The sequence below is a fragment of the Rhopalosiphum maidis genome, chromosome 4 (assembly GCF_003676215.2).
Source record: "Rhopalosiphum maidis isolate BTI-1 chromosome 4, ASM367621v3, whole genome shotgun sequence".
Classification (NCBI taxonomy): Eukaryota; Metazoa; Arthropoda; class Insecta; order Hemiptera; family Aphididae; genus Rhopalosiphum; species Rhopalosiphum maidis.
Genome location: NC_040880.1, coordinates 6,963,144 through 6,978,264, shown reverse-complemented (window position 1 = coordinate 6,978,264; position 15,121 = coordinate 6,963,144). Strand labels below are relative to the sequence as shown.

The following is a 15,121-nucleotide window of genomic DNA, read 5'->3' as shown; positions in this document are numbered from 1 at the left end:
TGTTTTTATTAGGTAATAGGTACTAAATTATAAGGTATTAGGTATATAGTTTTCTTCATCAAAGGAATGATAATATAGCTGATTAATTAAATATTTTTGATTTATGCAACTAAAATTAATTAAATAAATTAAATCATGTTGACCTATCTGAAATTTTCGATTAAAAAAATTAAATTAAATTAAATTAAATTTTATTTTATATAGAAAATGCTGCAATAAACTAAAGTAATTGTATTAATGCAATTATTATCAACAAAATCATGAATTTACTTTGTCTACTGAATCTACTGAATTACTCCGTGCACTGAGTAAGTACAAAATAACTTTTTGGTATTTCTAAACCTGTCATTGAGTTGAAGTCATTTTTTGAATCAGGTAACCAATTTATATGTATATCATCATTTTTGATAACCTGTCTATAATTTAATGTCGATAAATTATAGGTATCATTTAACAGTGTATCTTTAAATTTACTTACTGACAATTGACATAGTTTGTATAAAATGTTATTATCTGGTCCAAAGATATAATTAACATTTGAAGACTTGACACAAAGATGCATTACTAAAGTTTTGTAAGCACTATAAGCAGTAATGAAGTATTAAAGTTTTAAGTTCACACACCACAAAATACAAATTATACAAATATAATTCAAATTATTTAAAGTATTTTGATTTATTAAAGTATTTAACAATAGAATATATAATAGAAAATAAAACAAATATTTCAACAGGCAACAACACCGTTTAAACTACAGCAACTAATTTTTCTGAGGAGCTAAACACATTTATTTGTAATTTAAAATTGTTTTTAAATCATAGCAATATTAAATATATTAATTAATATATATATATATATATATATAAATAATAATAACAATAATATAGGTATATTTTGTGATAAAAGATTAGCTTACAATAATATATAAAATATATAGTATACACACAGACTATTACATGAAAATAGTCTGTGGTATATATGATACCCTCTCCCCTCAAAAAAAGCAAAGCTTGTGAAACAGTCAGTTAGAAAAAAAAATAATATTATAATACAAAATAATAATTAGACTTAAAAATTAATAATTAGCAATTCATTTTTATTAAAAACGAAGAATCTAAAGTTTTTAAACATAATATGAATAAGACGAATAGGTATAGATAAAATGAATATAATAGATAGGTACTATAAATTAAACGTTAAGATTATATAGATTCAAAGTATACAAGGTTTTTTACGATTAATTTCAGTTTTGAAATAGATTAAATAGTATAGTATAGATATTATAGTATGTGATAATAATAAATAAAAAGCTTTGTGATATTTTAAAATTTGAAATACCGAAAATACTGATAGTTAATATAATAAGTGCGATAATCAGTAATTAATACATAACAATTAAAGTATTAACTAGATATAAAAAATTATATAAAAACAAAAAGGGTAATTTAAAACGGGGTTATGTGCATTAATTGTTAGTGTTTAGTAATTGTTTTACTTATTTAGTCTTTTTCTTTGTCCTAAACAATTGGTAGGATATCTAGTTGAAAATTGGTATTGACCTGTCACAATTGATGCCAATTTACACTCCTAATATTTTATAATATATTTAAAAAAAATCGAAACACAACCAATTTTTTTTTACAGTAGTATAAAACTAAAACAGGAAACTTATTTTTCATTTTTTAAGAATCGAAAAAAAACCGAAACCCAAATTTAAAAATCGAAAAGGGACCGGAACCAAAATACTAGTTTTTTTTTTAAAACCGAAACCAAAATTTTAGTCCTTTTAAGAACCTAACCGAAACTGGAACCGTAAAAATCATTAAGGTTCCAGTCCTTGTCTAACAGTAATGTTTCCATTCTTGAGAAACCTTTCCGAGTAGCCCATTGCAGTGGTGTACTTCCATATGTATCCTTAACGTGAGCATCAGCACCGTGACTTAATAAAATCTCAGCAATTTTTAATTGATCATTTAGCACTGCTAAGTGTAATGGAGTCCCAGTCACATAATAATTGTTCTCATACATTACCACATCTTCTTCAGTGTCTTCTGTAGTGCATAATAATAGTTCACAATTTTCTGTCAGTTCAAGATTAGGATTAGCTCCATATTTTAAAAGAATTTGGGTGGTTTTTAAATCTCCTTTACAAGCAGCATAGTGTAATGGTGAGCCATATTTATCATCTTGACCGTTAATAATCGCCTTTATAAAATCAAGTTTTACATTTTGTAATATATTATTTATCTCTTGATAGTTTTTGTTTTCAATAGCCTTAGTAAGAGCTTTATATGGACTATCAAGTTTCATTAATAATTCAAAAGTTTTTAATGATTGATCAGAAAATTTGAACATCAGTTCTAATATTCCCATTATTTTTTTTTGGCTTATACGACTTAAATTCGACAAAGAAGTACTTAATAATGTAATACCGCCACAATCATAGATTTTTAATATCAAATCTTGTAAGTCTTCATTTGTATCTATGCTTTTCATACCTAACATATCTAATATTTCATAAGTCTCATATTTTTTATCATCTGAATTTTTTTTTAACCTATTTATTATTTTTTTCAATTTCAATACTTCTTCTGATACCTCTTTTAATGCATCATCAATCTCATAATCGTGTCTTATGTACAACTCTAATACCCGTTGCAGCAAAAATTTCACAAACTTATTAAGAGATTTATATTGATCTTCTTGCTCTTCTTTATTGGAAAATGTATAATATGAGTATTCAAACATTTCTTCATAACCAATTAATATATTATTATAAATCTTGCTATCAAGATACTTTTTAAATTGCTCAATTTCCTCTTTTGCTTTACTTACATAAGAACGTAATTTATCCAAATTATTTTCTATTAGATTAGTTTTACTTTCTTCATTAGACTCAAAATCAAGATTTAGTAAAAAATTTGACAGAAGAGGTATTTTTTGATTATATTTCGATGGTTTATCACTAAATAATAAGTATATTTTACTTGAATTTATAATTTCATAACCTCTAAAGCCAGAAGACCTACTAATACAATTTATAATTAATTTTAGTACTGTGTCTAGTGGATTGCTACTTTTATCGTAACTATGTAAATTATGTACTCTTTCTAAAAGTTTATGGATGTAGTATATTTGCTCAGCATATTTTAGGGTATGTTCGGTATATGACTGTATTCTTGTTTCACTTTCAGTAACTATACAGTTATACCCTATACCATATTGTAGTAATAGTTCTATTCTATCAAAAAAATTCAAAAACTCTTGATCAGAATGAAAAAGAGGTTTACTATAATGAGCATATGTCAGTGACATTGTAGGATGATTTAAACTCTCAGAGCTAAATTCTAAAAGCAACCGATTTATAGCTTTAGAAAAATTAATACCTTTTTTTATAGCTAGCTCTGTTATTTCCTTATCATATTTGAACAAAGGTATACTAATATTATGAACAGAATAATAAGAATTCTTAAACGTATTAACAAGATCACTATCCGTCTTTTCTATTAACAATTTAATCACATCAGATGGGGCAAACCTATAAAGAGCTTCAAATAGTGGCAAATATTCTATTAGATTATCCTTATAAAGTTTAACATCAATGATACCTAATTTTAAACAAGACCTGAGAACATTAAAATTTTCCTCTTGAAATATACGAACAATTAAAGTATTGTTATCTTTATCCTTCCAATTGGTATCGTAAGAAAATTTTTCTACGAGAATTCGTATAACATCCAAGTGTGAATTTTCGGCCGCTAACCATAAAGGACTATAAAACCATTTATCTATTTTTAAATACTCTTTTAAAAATGTTTTATTAAGTTTTTTTCCTAAAGCATTAGCAAGTTGTATATAACTCATTTCGGCTGATATACATAATAATTTTAGTAGATTATCACAGTCCTCAATAACGTCTAGAATATCTTCGTGTATCAACATAGAAAACTCAATTATCCCAAATAACAGTTTAGTGGATTGTTTATTATCTTTTCTATAATTATACATTTTTGTTTGGTCAAGAAGATTTGTTAATAGGATTCTAAGCTTATCCCGGTCATAAGGTAAATCTTTTTTTGCTTTTAATTGAAGAAACTTAGAAATTAGTATCCTATCGTTTTTAATTAGATTTTTAATTATAAATATTTTAATAAAGTTTTTATATTCATCTAATTGAACTGATTTAAATTTTTCCCAAAAGTAATTGGAAACAAAATATTCAGCAAAAGTACGATGAACGAATCTAGGCTTATTATCAACAACTCGTTCAATAATACCTGTTTTTTCATTCCGTAGTTTTACCTCGTCAATTAATCTAGATACTTTTTTTATTTCTTTTTGAGACATCAATTTCCTTACTTCATCTTCGTTAAATATTGCATATAAAGCTAATATTCTATGATCTTTTATACATTTATTGTATTCCCTTTCAATCATTATTTTTATATCTATGCTAGAAGTATTTATACCAGACTTCTTTTCTCCAAATCGAATTTTATGAAACTTAATGTTAATAAACTTCTCATACAAAGTAACCAAATCTTGCTTTTCAATTATCTGTTTAGAAAGGTTTTGCTCATTAGAATCATAAAAATCCTTAAACGCGTCTTTGTAAGCTTCAGCAACCATAAATGCATGAAGTGGTATACTCATTAAATCTATGGATTCAGGGAGCTTTTCTAGTAATTCACCAATAAAAACTACTAACCGTTGCTCGTTTAACTCATAGATATTCAACTTAGTTTTCCAAAATTGTTTTAAAAAATCATACTGTTGTTCTGCCAGGAACGGCTTTAATGAATATGAAAACACACCTAGTTGATCTTCTAGTGATTTAACATAAGGTCGACTGGTTATCCATAACTTTTTTACTTTGGTGTTTTTTAGAACTTGTAGTAACTTAACAGTTATTTCTTCATAATCGGGACTTATCTCATCAAATCCATCAAACAGTAAAACAATCTTCCCTTGATTATAGAAGTTATTAAATAGTCTTATTTCTAATAAGTTTAGATCTTGAATTCCTACTCCGTGAAATTCCAAACCTACTTTACCATCTCGTATAATTATAGCATTGAGGACGTTTTCTATAATTTTGTCTGCTGATTTTTGGTTTTCTTTTTTAAAGAGTTGAAATCCTACAGCCTTGTACAAGAACTTTATAGCTTCTACTTCGTTAAATTGTATCTTTTTCTCTTTTTCTTTTTCTCTTTCTAATTCAGTTGAATAATCAATTAAGTTAATCATTATAACCCATAAATAAGAGTCAGGTTCACATTCTTTTGTCTTTAATGCTAAATGATTCAACACAGTAGATTTACCCATACCAGGTTTTGCAGTAAGAATGACTACTCTGTCTGTTATATCAGTAATTTTATCTGGTTTATACTCCTGAATACTTTGTTTATTTTTATCTAAAATTTCACGTAATTTAGATAAAGTACCATGAGATTTCTTCCATATAAAATCATCTCCTTCCTCTTTGAGCCAATGAATATTACATTTTTCGTACTTATTACATATCTCCTTAAAAATCTCACCTGTATCAGAAATTAATACAATATCATTATATTTATTAAGCTCTTGCTCATTTATTTTATTGCCATCAGTCACAAATAACTTAGATCTCATTTTTTTTAAATCTTTCTTAATTTTATTAACTTGGCGATTAAATATTCGGTCAATATAATAGTACTTAATGTCATCATACTTAAAATCTGTGAGCGCTTTTCCTATCTTTATCTCCTCATTATTAATAAGCTTATACAATAATCCTCCATCTATTAAAAGTTTTGACTCATCATCTATTAATGTATCTAAACTTACTTCCTTTCCTTGAAACATAAATTTTCTTTTTTTTAGAAGGCTTTTTTGTGAATCATTAGTAAGATCAGTTAAACTATTTCTTTCATCTTTATATCTATCATAATTAGAAGAATTATTTTTAAATTTACCTGCTAGATAATCATTTTCTTGAGTGATAAGAATAATTTTTTTTTTATTATTGGACTTAATTACTTGTAATAATCGTGAGTGAAGTTTATCCAAATTTATCTCCACAGTTTCACATTCAATAATTAGCAAATGGCTTGATGTTACGGATTCGAAAGCTGTTATTACAAGGTCTTGTAGACGTAAAAGAGATTTTAAACTAATAAAAATATAACTACTATCCATTTTATATGAATTATGTACATGTTTAGATTCCAGGATTTGATGCACTTTAATAGAACCTAATTTAGTTTGCTGATTAACAACATTAAAAATTTGTTTAGTGGTTTGATTATTTAAAAATTTACATAATTCATTCAAAGTATCTTTCTTAAAATCAATACCAAATTCTTTAATATTTGCACGATATACTAAACTAGGACCAATAAGTATAAGTCGATCAATTTGTTGTTTAGCGTTATCAAAAAATTGTGAAACATTGTCAGCTGTTGAAATAAATTCTTTTGTTTCAAAGTTTAAAGCATCACCTATTTTTGTTTGAAATTCATATGCAATGTAATCGGTTTCAAATCCTACAAACCAAGAACATTTTTTTTTGATAAATTCATTTAACATTTCTTGAGAACAATTAACTACAAATACTAACTGATTAAAAAAATTGTTTATATCTTTTTCTATGTCTTTTAATTCATAGCTTGGTAATTTAGCAGATAATTGATCAGAGTAAGGTCGTTCAAATTGATTAAATTTAAAGCTTTCTACACTTTTCCAAAAAGCATCTTTATCTCCTAACATTTCTTTACAAGTCCGAAAAGTGCCCTTACTGCCAATATTGAACTCATATTCTTTGAATTGATTAATAATGACATCTAATTCTTGTTTTTTTAACATTTTTAATTGATCACTTTTTATATTTTTAATTTTAAACTCAAGTTGAAATTTTAACTTATCTCTAAACATTTTTATACTCTCACTTGGTAGCTGATTATCTTCTAATGCCCAAAACTTAGAATTGAATCGTATTATACCTTTTTTCTCAATGAGAACATATCCTGCCAGATTATCAATATAAATGTCTAGTACCTTTTGTGTTTTAAAGATAGTAACTTTATTTTTAGAATCCTTATATGATTGAATAATTTGTGAAGCAATTTGCTCAGCAAGTTCTTCAGGACAGGATATTTTATAATCAACATCAAAACCTAAAGACTCTCTTGTACTAATAAATGTTTCTTGAAAAAAAGCTGCTCTAAGTTGTTTTGCTTCTTTAGGCAAATCTTGATGATCTTGTATAAAATGAGAATGAAATTTTCCGGAAGGTTCAATTACTCTATTGCTTTCTAGAGCACTCAAATAGCTGTTAAGAGTGCTATCCTTCTTTATAGGTTCATCATCTAGTACACATTTTCTCAAATTCTTTACTATCTTAATTAAATCATATGTATTTTCTAGTTGCTCCATTATTTTTTTCCGATAAGGAAAATCACCCTTTTTAAATTTCCAATTTCCAATTTTTTTATTTATTAACTCTAAGATTGGAATATTATCTTGTAGTTGATCAAAGCTACTTTTCAGATCATTAACAAAATCAACGTTTGTAGCAATAATTAGTTTATTTATTTTACCTTTATGACTATAATTTTCCTTTATTTCATTTTTGTATGAAAGAAAGTATTTTTCTAAAGCAAATGGACGTTTGTCTTTATTATTTGATTTTAAGGAGTTTTCCTTTTGTTGGAGATTGATTAAGTCCTTAATATCAATTTTTTCTTCTTTGTTCAATTTATGTTTAGCTTGTAAAAAATTAAACTCATATGAATTTGGCTGATCAGTTTTATAGCTCCAAACCAAATCATCGAATTTTCCAGCGTCTGGATCTTCTGTCTTGAATTTAAAAGTTCCACATTTTTTATATTTTGATCTCTCCTGAGCTTCGAGTGCAACTACCATCATCCACTGTATTTGGTAAACAACTCCATGATATGATTTCTGTAGGCCTATAGGTGTTCTATGTTCTTGTGTATCTGAAGTCAGTTGTAAATAGCTGGAAGTAAAAAGTTTTGGTTTTTTTTTATTTGAGGGCCTTGATTTAGGTTCTTTATCGACATCAAAAACAACAGATGATTTAATATCTGAAAAATAAAAGAACTGATGTTTGATAGATTTTACATTGATATATGATTGGATTTTAAGATTTAATAGGAATATTCTAACAATATGAGTGGAAATTTTGGTAGATTTTTTTAAAATACATTATTAATACTCTAGGCACCTAATTTTAGATAATAAGATTAAGCAAATAAAGTAAGTATCAAAACATCTTGAAACTTAAACATAATAACTTTCTAACTTTAAGTATTAAATAATATAAAATTAAAAATAAATAATAAACCAAAGTTCTATATACTATTTTAAGTAAAAAAAAATGTTTAAAATCTAACCATCTACTCTTCTTTTTACTGTCCATACTGCATTTGGATCCTCGAGTAGTTCAGATTCTGCCATTTCTGGCTAAGGCTATACCTTACAAAATAGATATTGAACTTCAGCTACAAAACACTATATAATTGTGATTCATGGAGGATCTAAAGCTGCTAAACAAATAATCAATACCTGTATTAAATATTTGAAACAAACATAAGTTATACTAAATAACTACTTTTAAAATTTTAACTAAAATGATCAAAAATGGGAAGTTGTTAGTAATATATTTAATTTATATTTAAGATTATAAGAAAATCCTAAATCAGATTTGCAAATTAATATTGGCATCATTCGACCAAATTATGTGATAAATTATTACATCATCAATAACTACAACAATGTAGATTTAATAATCTAAAAATCTAATAATTAATTTTTGGACTATTTATTATTTATTTAAATTAGGGGTTGCCAACCAGTCAATCTTTCTAGGAATTTAGGTCGATCATTATAAAAATTAATTTTACCATAAACAAAATTAAAATATTGTCCATCTTATGGCTTAAATATACTATATTTAAGTCATGGTCCATCTCTAATATGATATATCAGTGATAGATTAAAACCAAATAGGGGAATATGAGAGGATTTTAATGTTTATAATATTATAAAATTATATAAGTACTATTTAATGTTTACTTTATTAATGACTTAATAGCAATGCATGCAGCAAGCAATGAAGCAAGACTTATTCGGCACAATATAAAGCTGACTAAAGTATCTTTATTATAAATGTTGTTAAGTTATCAAAAATAGTTATAGGTATAAAGTTGAATTCTGTGATAATACAGAATGAATGTAAGATGAAATACTGTTATATTACCACCACTAAAAAAGGAATTAGATTATAATATTTAAAAATATTAATTTCTTTACTACATATAATAGTATTGAAGTATAAAAGTATGTTTCCATAAAACTAATTTAATCAACAAATAAACTATACAAAACTAGAAACATTAAGCGATCTTAAAACTAGGGCTCGGAAATGAATGCAGTTTAAAATTTTTTTTTTTTTTGTCAAACTTTTAAATTGTATTTAAAAATAATATCATTAATTATCAAATATGCTCCAAAAACATGGTAAAATTGAAAAGTATGCCCTTAAAACAGTAATTGGTAAAAAGACTAAGGAAAAAAGAACATTTAAACAAATATAACTTTTATTCATCTTTATATAGGTATCTAATATATTTTTATATATTAAATACAATATAACTTATTAGATATAATATAGAATAAAATGCATTTTTATTACTGGAAATTCCCTATGTAGAAATCATAGTGCCCTTATAGGTGACCTTTTCATACTTAATCATAAAATATAAAATAATATTTTATTACTGGAAATTAGCGATGTAAGCTTCATACTTTCTTTTATAATCAATAAATATATTTAAAATTTTTAAAAATTGTTCTTTTTCCAGGGATTCCCTTAAAACTACAACAAATCACTAAATATTCAAAAATAATGCACTATAAACTTTAAATATATATATTTTTTTTTAGTGTTATGAAATTAATTTTAAAATTTCAAGCTTACTTAGCAATAAATCTAATAAATAAATAAAAAATCTAATAGCTAAAAAAAAAAAACATGAGAATGCAATAACTTCCGAGCCTTATTCATAATCATAATTCATAACCAATAGAATAATGGGCATAGTACACATGAAATATGATCTAATTGCCTGATTGGTGCCTCACTACTTCATTTTTCTTACATTGTATGCACGTTACGACGAATAGACACTGGTAGTTTTTAGTAGCACTACTAGCAGTGTGTGGTGGAAAACATGACAGTTGACAAAAAATATCAAATGGAATATCAAACTGCATTTTTCGTAGGGGATCAATACTAGATTGCTTGCTCGTTCACAACATAAAATAGCAGACTATGAATATTAACCATTTTCCTTTGCAGAATAGTGTACACTAATAGCCAAATACTTTAGTAGGTTTGAGCGTTCGTATCATTCGTGACGCATAACAAATATCAAGTAACAACGAATAAGAATTTGAATGATTGAGACTGAAGAGTTGAGAACAAACGAATTAAGATATAGTAATAGTATAGCCGTTATACTGCTATAGAGTAAAGACGATAATTAAAAATATTTTACTATTAACAGTATAAAGACTATAAACTCAACCGTTCGAGATGAAAACAAAAATCAGAACAGAAATCGATTCACTCGGAATCACGGTTATATTAAAATATTGAATATTTTATATTTCGACATGCGTCATGCGTGGCACTTACCGACAATATCGAAATTCGAATTACTGTTATCGCGTTTGGCGTTTCATTTCAACTGTTTCAAGAGATATCCTCATATTCTGACTGTTGTTCCCATCCCGTTCCATATACCATGATTTAAGGTAATAAATAAACTTGTCACGTTCACGAATATAGATATGGTAGTATCTTTAGCCGCTCCAAAAACAGCTGTCACACGGTATTTTTCGTATTGTATTGGTTACACTGTCTTCCATTAACAGTGGATAATAATAATATGGGTCTTTGCTTCTTTGGTTTTTACTCTTTAAAGATAAAAACAACAACCATCATCAGAGTATTGTAATTGTTTTCTGAGTCCATTTTAAAAAGTTTATCTTTTTCTTAATTCCCTTAGCTAAACGTACAGGATCTTATCCTTCGGGTTATCAGAAACTGTGGAATGACTAAAACAACGAACATGAAGGATATTCTGCCAGCTTTTCCGGAAGAAAATATCGGTAAGTGAATGTCCCGAATAAAAGGGCGTGTACCTTACGACAAATCACCACAAAGACCCGTTTAAACAATTTTTTGGAACTTGTGTATTTTCACAGATATGTTTGCCGCCACCAGCGTTTTGCAGCAACAAGCGGCTGAAATAAGAAATCTGAACCCCAATTGGTCTTCTTATTTGCAGTAAAGTTATTTTACTTGATATTACCACAACATAACATCAATGTGCGTCTAATAATATAAAATTAAACTCTATCATAGGTCCCAAATGATATCGCAAGAAGTTTTCGATTTCATCAGTGCTTACGATGTGACTGATGCTAAAGGTCAATTTTTAATTGACAATCGCCCACAATCTGCAAAGGCCTTCTTCAGTCTATTGGAACATATATCTAAGGAATCAACTATACAATATGTACTTGTATTGATTGATGATCTGTTGACCGTGAGTTGTTTCTTTCTTCTTAGGTACTCTGACCGAAGTCACTGAACAAAGGGAATTAATCGTACGCAACAGTATAGTTAAATTTTTTTCAAAAATTTTCTCACAGGAAGATCGATCACGTGTGGAAATATTTCATGAATATGCTCTTAAAAAAAATGAACCAGTGTGCGGAAATTTTTTGAACCTGTTAAATGCTGCAGATGGGTTTATAAACAACATGTCTGCTCGAATCATAGCAAAGTTTGCCTGTTATTCAACTGATCTTATCAATCAAACTGATCTTCAGTTCTACTTGAATTGGATTAAAGAGCAACTGCTATCTGCTGTAAGGCAATACTTTAAAATAAATATAAAAAAATGTATCTAGTTTATATATGATTCTTATTAATAGGATTAGGATGTTGTGAGATATTTGTAAATAATTTGTTTTTATTGTATAAAAACCTTGCATTTATTAATTTATTGCTAACTTAAATTGCATCTAAAATATTTAGAATCAATTTATACTTATTCAATGTATTCTATCATATTTAAAAATTTAGCATATAATTCTTAACACATTAGCTGCTTATCTGTAAATCATATTTGGGTATAGCTATTATGACATCATGAAGATTGTAGTTCTAAAAAAAAATTCATAACAATTGAAAAATGACATCAATTTATGGTTTTTATGTATTTATGCAGGAATACTTTAGGAGACATTAACAAAATATAATAGTTTAATTGCAACTCTAGCCAAAATATAGTACATTTGATAATAAGGGACATGATGTCATCTGTAGTGATTGTGTTAATATGCTTTTTTTTGTTTTTAAAATATTGATTATGATTTTAGAACAATGAATACATGCAGTCAGTTGCTCGCTGCTTGCAAATGTTACTTCGTCGTGATGAATATAGAACTGCATTTATTTCAGTTGATGGTATATCTACTCTTTTGAGTATATTATCAGGGCGTGTTAATTTCCAAATTCAATATCAACTGATATTCTGCGTGTGGGTTATGACATTCAATCCACGCTTGGCTGAACGAATGAACAAGTTAGATTCTAATAATAAAATAAAAGGAAAAAAATCATTAACTAATTTGTGTTTTTGTTTGTATAGATTTAACGTTATTCCCATTTTGGCAGATATTCTAAGTGATTCTGTTAAAGAAAAGGTTACGCGAATTATTCTTGCTGTATTCCGGGTAAATAATAATTCATCAAATACTAGTCCAATGAGAAAACATGCTATATAGCCCAATAATAATCGATTCTTCTGCGTAATCCTATGTAAAATCCTATCATAATGGAACTAGTTTCGATGGCATGTTGCTGAATAGGGATACACAGAATTAGCATGTTTTCTTGTTAGACAAAGTATATAATAAACTTTTTTTGAATAATTGATCAAATTTTAGAATTTAATCGAGAAACCAGAAGATAATACTACTTCCAAAGATCATTGCATCGCAATGGTCCAGAGTAAAGTTTTAAAACAACTAAGTATTTTTGAACAAAGAAAATTTGATGACGAAGATATTGTTGAGGATATACAGTTTTTAAATGAACGTCTACTAGCATCTGTGCAAGATCTTAGGTATAATCAGAAAATTCTTAATTTTATATAATATAATGTGATTCACCAATTTTGTTTTGGACATTATTATTTTACAGTTCCTTTGACGAGTATGCAACTGAAGTAAAATCTGGTCGATTGGAATGGAGCCCCGTGCATAGATCAGCACAATTCTGGCGAGAAAATGCATCCCGCTTAAATGAAAGAAATTACGAACTTTTGCGTATTTTGGTGCACTTGTTGGAAACAAGTAGAGACCCACTTGTTTTGAGTGTTGCTAGTTTTGATGTTGGTGAATATGTAAGACATTATCCACGTGGGAAACAGTAAGTATAATATATAACTTTATATTTAACTTACATTATAACAAATTTAATATTACTTTGTTTTTTAATATTTTATAGTATAATTGAACAGCTTGGTGGAAAACAACTTGTTATGCAACTGTTATCACACGATGATGCAAATGTGCGTTATGAAGCACTTTTAGCTGTACAAAAACTCATGGTGCATAATTGGTAAGTTTTTAAATTATAAACTGTTAATTAATATTTTTTTTTCCATTAGTTGGTTACACTTTATAAATATAATAAATTCCAAGTATCAATGGTCATATTTGATAATATATGTAAACTAAATACTTTGATTTTTGGAAATTGATTCATCATACCTGAGATAAAAAATTTTCAACTATAGTTGAGGCCAAATAAATTTTTAAAAATAATGTTTTAATACTAGCCACTAAAAAATTAAATTGAAATTCTTAAATTAAAATAACAAAAAAATGTTCAATGTCACAGAAACAATAATTGGATTAATATCCAACTTTGAGTATGCGTGCTTTAAATGCAAGCTAGATTATTTATAGATTTAATAATATTTATTGACTATTATTCTCGTACATACTATTTCTTATGTAATGAATTATTATGGAAATTTAATTTTTTTTTTTTTGGATACAATTCATGCTGATATTTCCTAAAGTAAAAAGATTTATTTTATACTGAATATTAGTTTAAAAAAAATAAGTTAACACTAATCTAAATTTGTATGCATTAATATATTATTACTAATTAATGAATATTGATTTGTATTATTTTATTTATTTTAGGGAGTACCTTGGTCGTCAGTTAGAGAAAGAACAGGGTACCAGTACAGATAGAACCACTGCTCTTACTGGAAAAGCTTAAAAGTAATTTATGCATAAAAATAAACTAAAAAGAAATTCAAATTTTTAATGTACAGATGTTAAAGTTTTATTTTGTAGATTCCTCGTAACACAACACTAGGTTGAAAAGATCAATATATTATAACTTCTTATTGAAGTTAATATATTTTTCTTCTTCTAATTTTATTATCTATGTATTATCATTGTTTCAATGCGGTATTTCGTGATTTATTGTTTTTTTTTTTTCATATTTTAATTATACCATTAAATTATTGTAGTTGTTAATCATAGATATATACCTAAGAAATGTTATGCATTTGATCATTCCATTATAATTCAAAAAGTGAATTTATTAAACAATATTTTTGTTCATTCCTTTTAGTTTTTAATTTTATCATTTATACTATTATACTTAATGTGTATTGTGTATGCATTATCATTCTTATTTAAACATGATCAATCATAGATAAATATATAGATCATCAATTTAATATACATATTAACATTATAATAATTGTGATAATACTGATGTAAATGTATTTTGAAGTGTTATAGTATATAATTATTATATCTATAATCACCAGTTTAAACAATGATAGTTATTGGTATTTGGTTGTTAAGGTCATCTAAATTATTTTTAATAATTACTGTTAAACCATAATATAATATATTTGCAATATTCAGTAATTAAAAATATAAATAGTTATTGGTTATATAATTATTTTACAGTTTATAGTTGGTAACAACTGTATATCCTTATTGGACACCTTTC

At 26.4% G+C, this 15,121-nt stretch overlaps 2 protein-coding genes across 4 annotated transcripts; one reads left to right on the top strand and one right to left on the bottom strand.

Annotated features, from left to right (window-relative positions):
* Positions 1 to 1,326: 1,326 nt before the first annotated feature.
* LOC113549001 lies at positions 1,327 to 10,794 on the bottom strand. Of its 3 annotated transcripts, none has more exons than XM_026950131.1 (3): positions 10,700 to 10,792; positions 8,394 to 8,543; positions 1,327 to 8,084 (listed from the first exon to the last, which is right to left on the bottom strand). In XM_026950131.1, the coding sequence occupies exons 2-3, from the start codon at positions 8,455 to 8,457 to the stop codon at positions 1,795 to 1,797; spliced, it is 6,354 nt and encodes a 2,117-aa protein (XP_026805932.1). In that variant the 5' UTR covers positions 8,458 to 8,543; positions 10,700 to 10,792; the 3' UTR covers positions 1,327 to 1,794. The 3 variants fall into 3 exon arrangements, with proteins under 3 accessions (XP_026805932.1, XP_026805931.1, XP_026805933.1); XM_026950130.1 differs by having other exon boundaries at positions 8,394 to 8,546; positions 10,700 to 10,761; XM_026950132.1 differs by lacking the exon at positions 8,394 to 8,543 and having other exon boundaries at positions 10,700 to 10,794.
* A 184-nt stretch (positions 10,795 to 10,978) lies between these two features.
* On the top strand, positions 10,979 to 14,419 carry LOC113554946 (V-type proton ATPase subunit H). Its single transcript, XM_026959082.1, has 10 exons — positions 10,979 to 11,175; positions 11,272 to 11,353; positions 11,432 to 11,615; positions 11,722 to 11,940; positions 12,454 to 12,659; positions 12,726 to 12,810; positions 13,024 to 13,202; positions 13,280 to 13,507; positions 13,586 to 13,699; positions 14,293 to 14,419. Exons 1-10 carry the CDS (start codon positions 11,118 to 11,120, stop codon positions 14,369 to 14,371), a joined length of 1,434 nt encoding a protein of 477 aa, XP_026814883.1. The 5' UTR covers positions 10,979 to 11,117; the 3' UTR covers positions 14,372 to 14,419.
* Positions 14,420 to 15,121: the final 702 nt, after the last annotated feature.

Coding starts and splice junctions, on each gene's coding strand:
- LOC113549001 (XM_026950131.1), bottom strand. CDS start 8,457: ATGGCAGAATCTGAACTACTCGAGGATCCAAATGCAGTATGGACAGTA. Junction 8,085..8,393: donor AGTAAAAAGAAGAGTAGATG/GTTAGATTTTAA, acceptor TTTATTTTTCAG/ATATTAAATCATCTGTTGTT.
- LOC113554946 (XM_026959082.1), top strand. CDS start 11,118: ATGACTAAAACAACGAACATGAAGGATATTCTGCCAGCTTTTCCGGAA. Junction 11,941..12,453: donor AAGAGCAACTGCTATCTGCT/GTAAGGCAATAC, acceptor TTATGATTTTAG/AACAATGAATACATGCAGTC. Junction 13,508..13,585: donor CATTATCCACGTGGGAAACA/GTAAGTATAATA, acceptor AATATTTTATAG/TATAATTGAACAGCTTGGTG.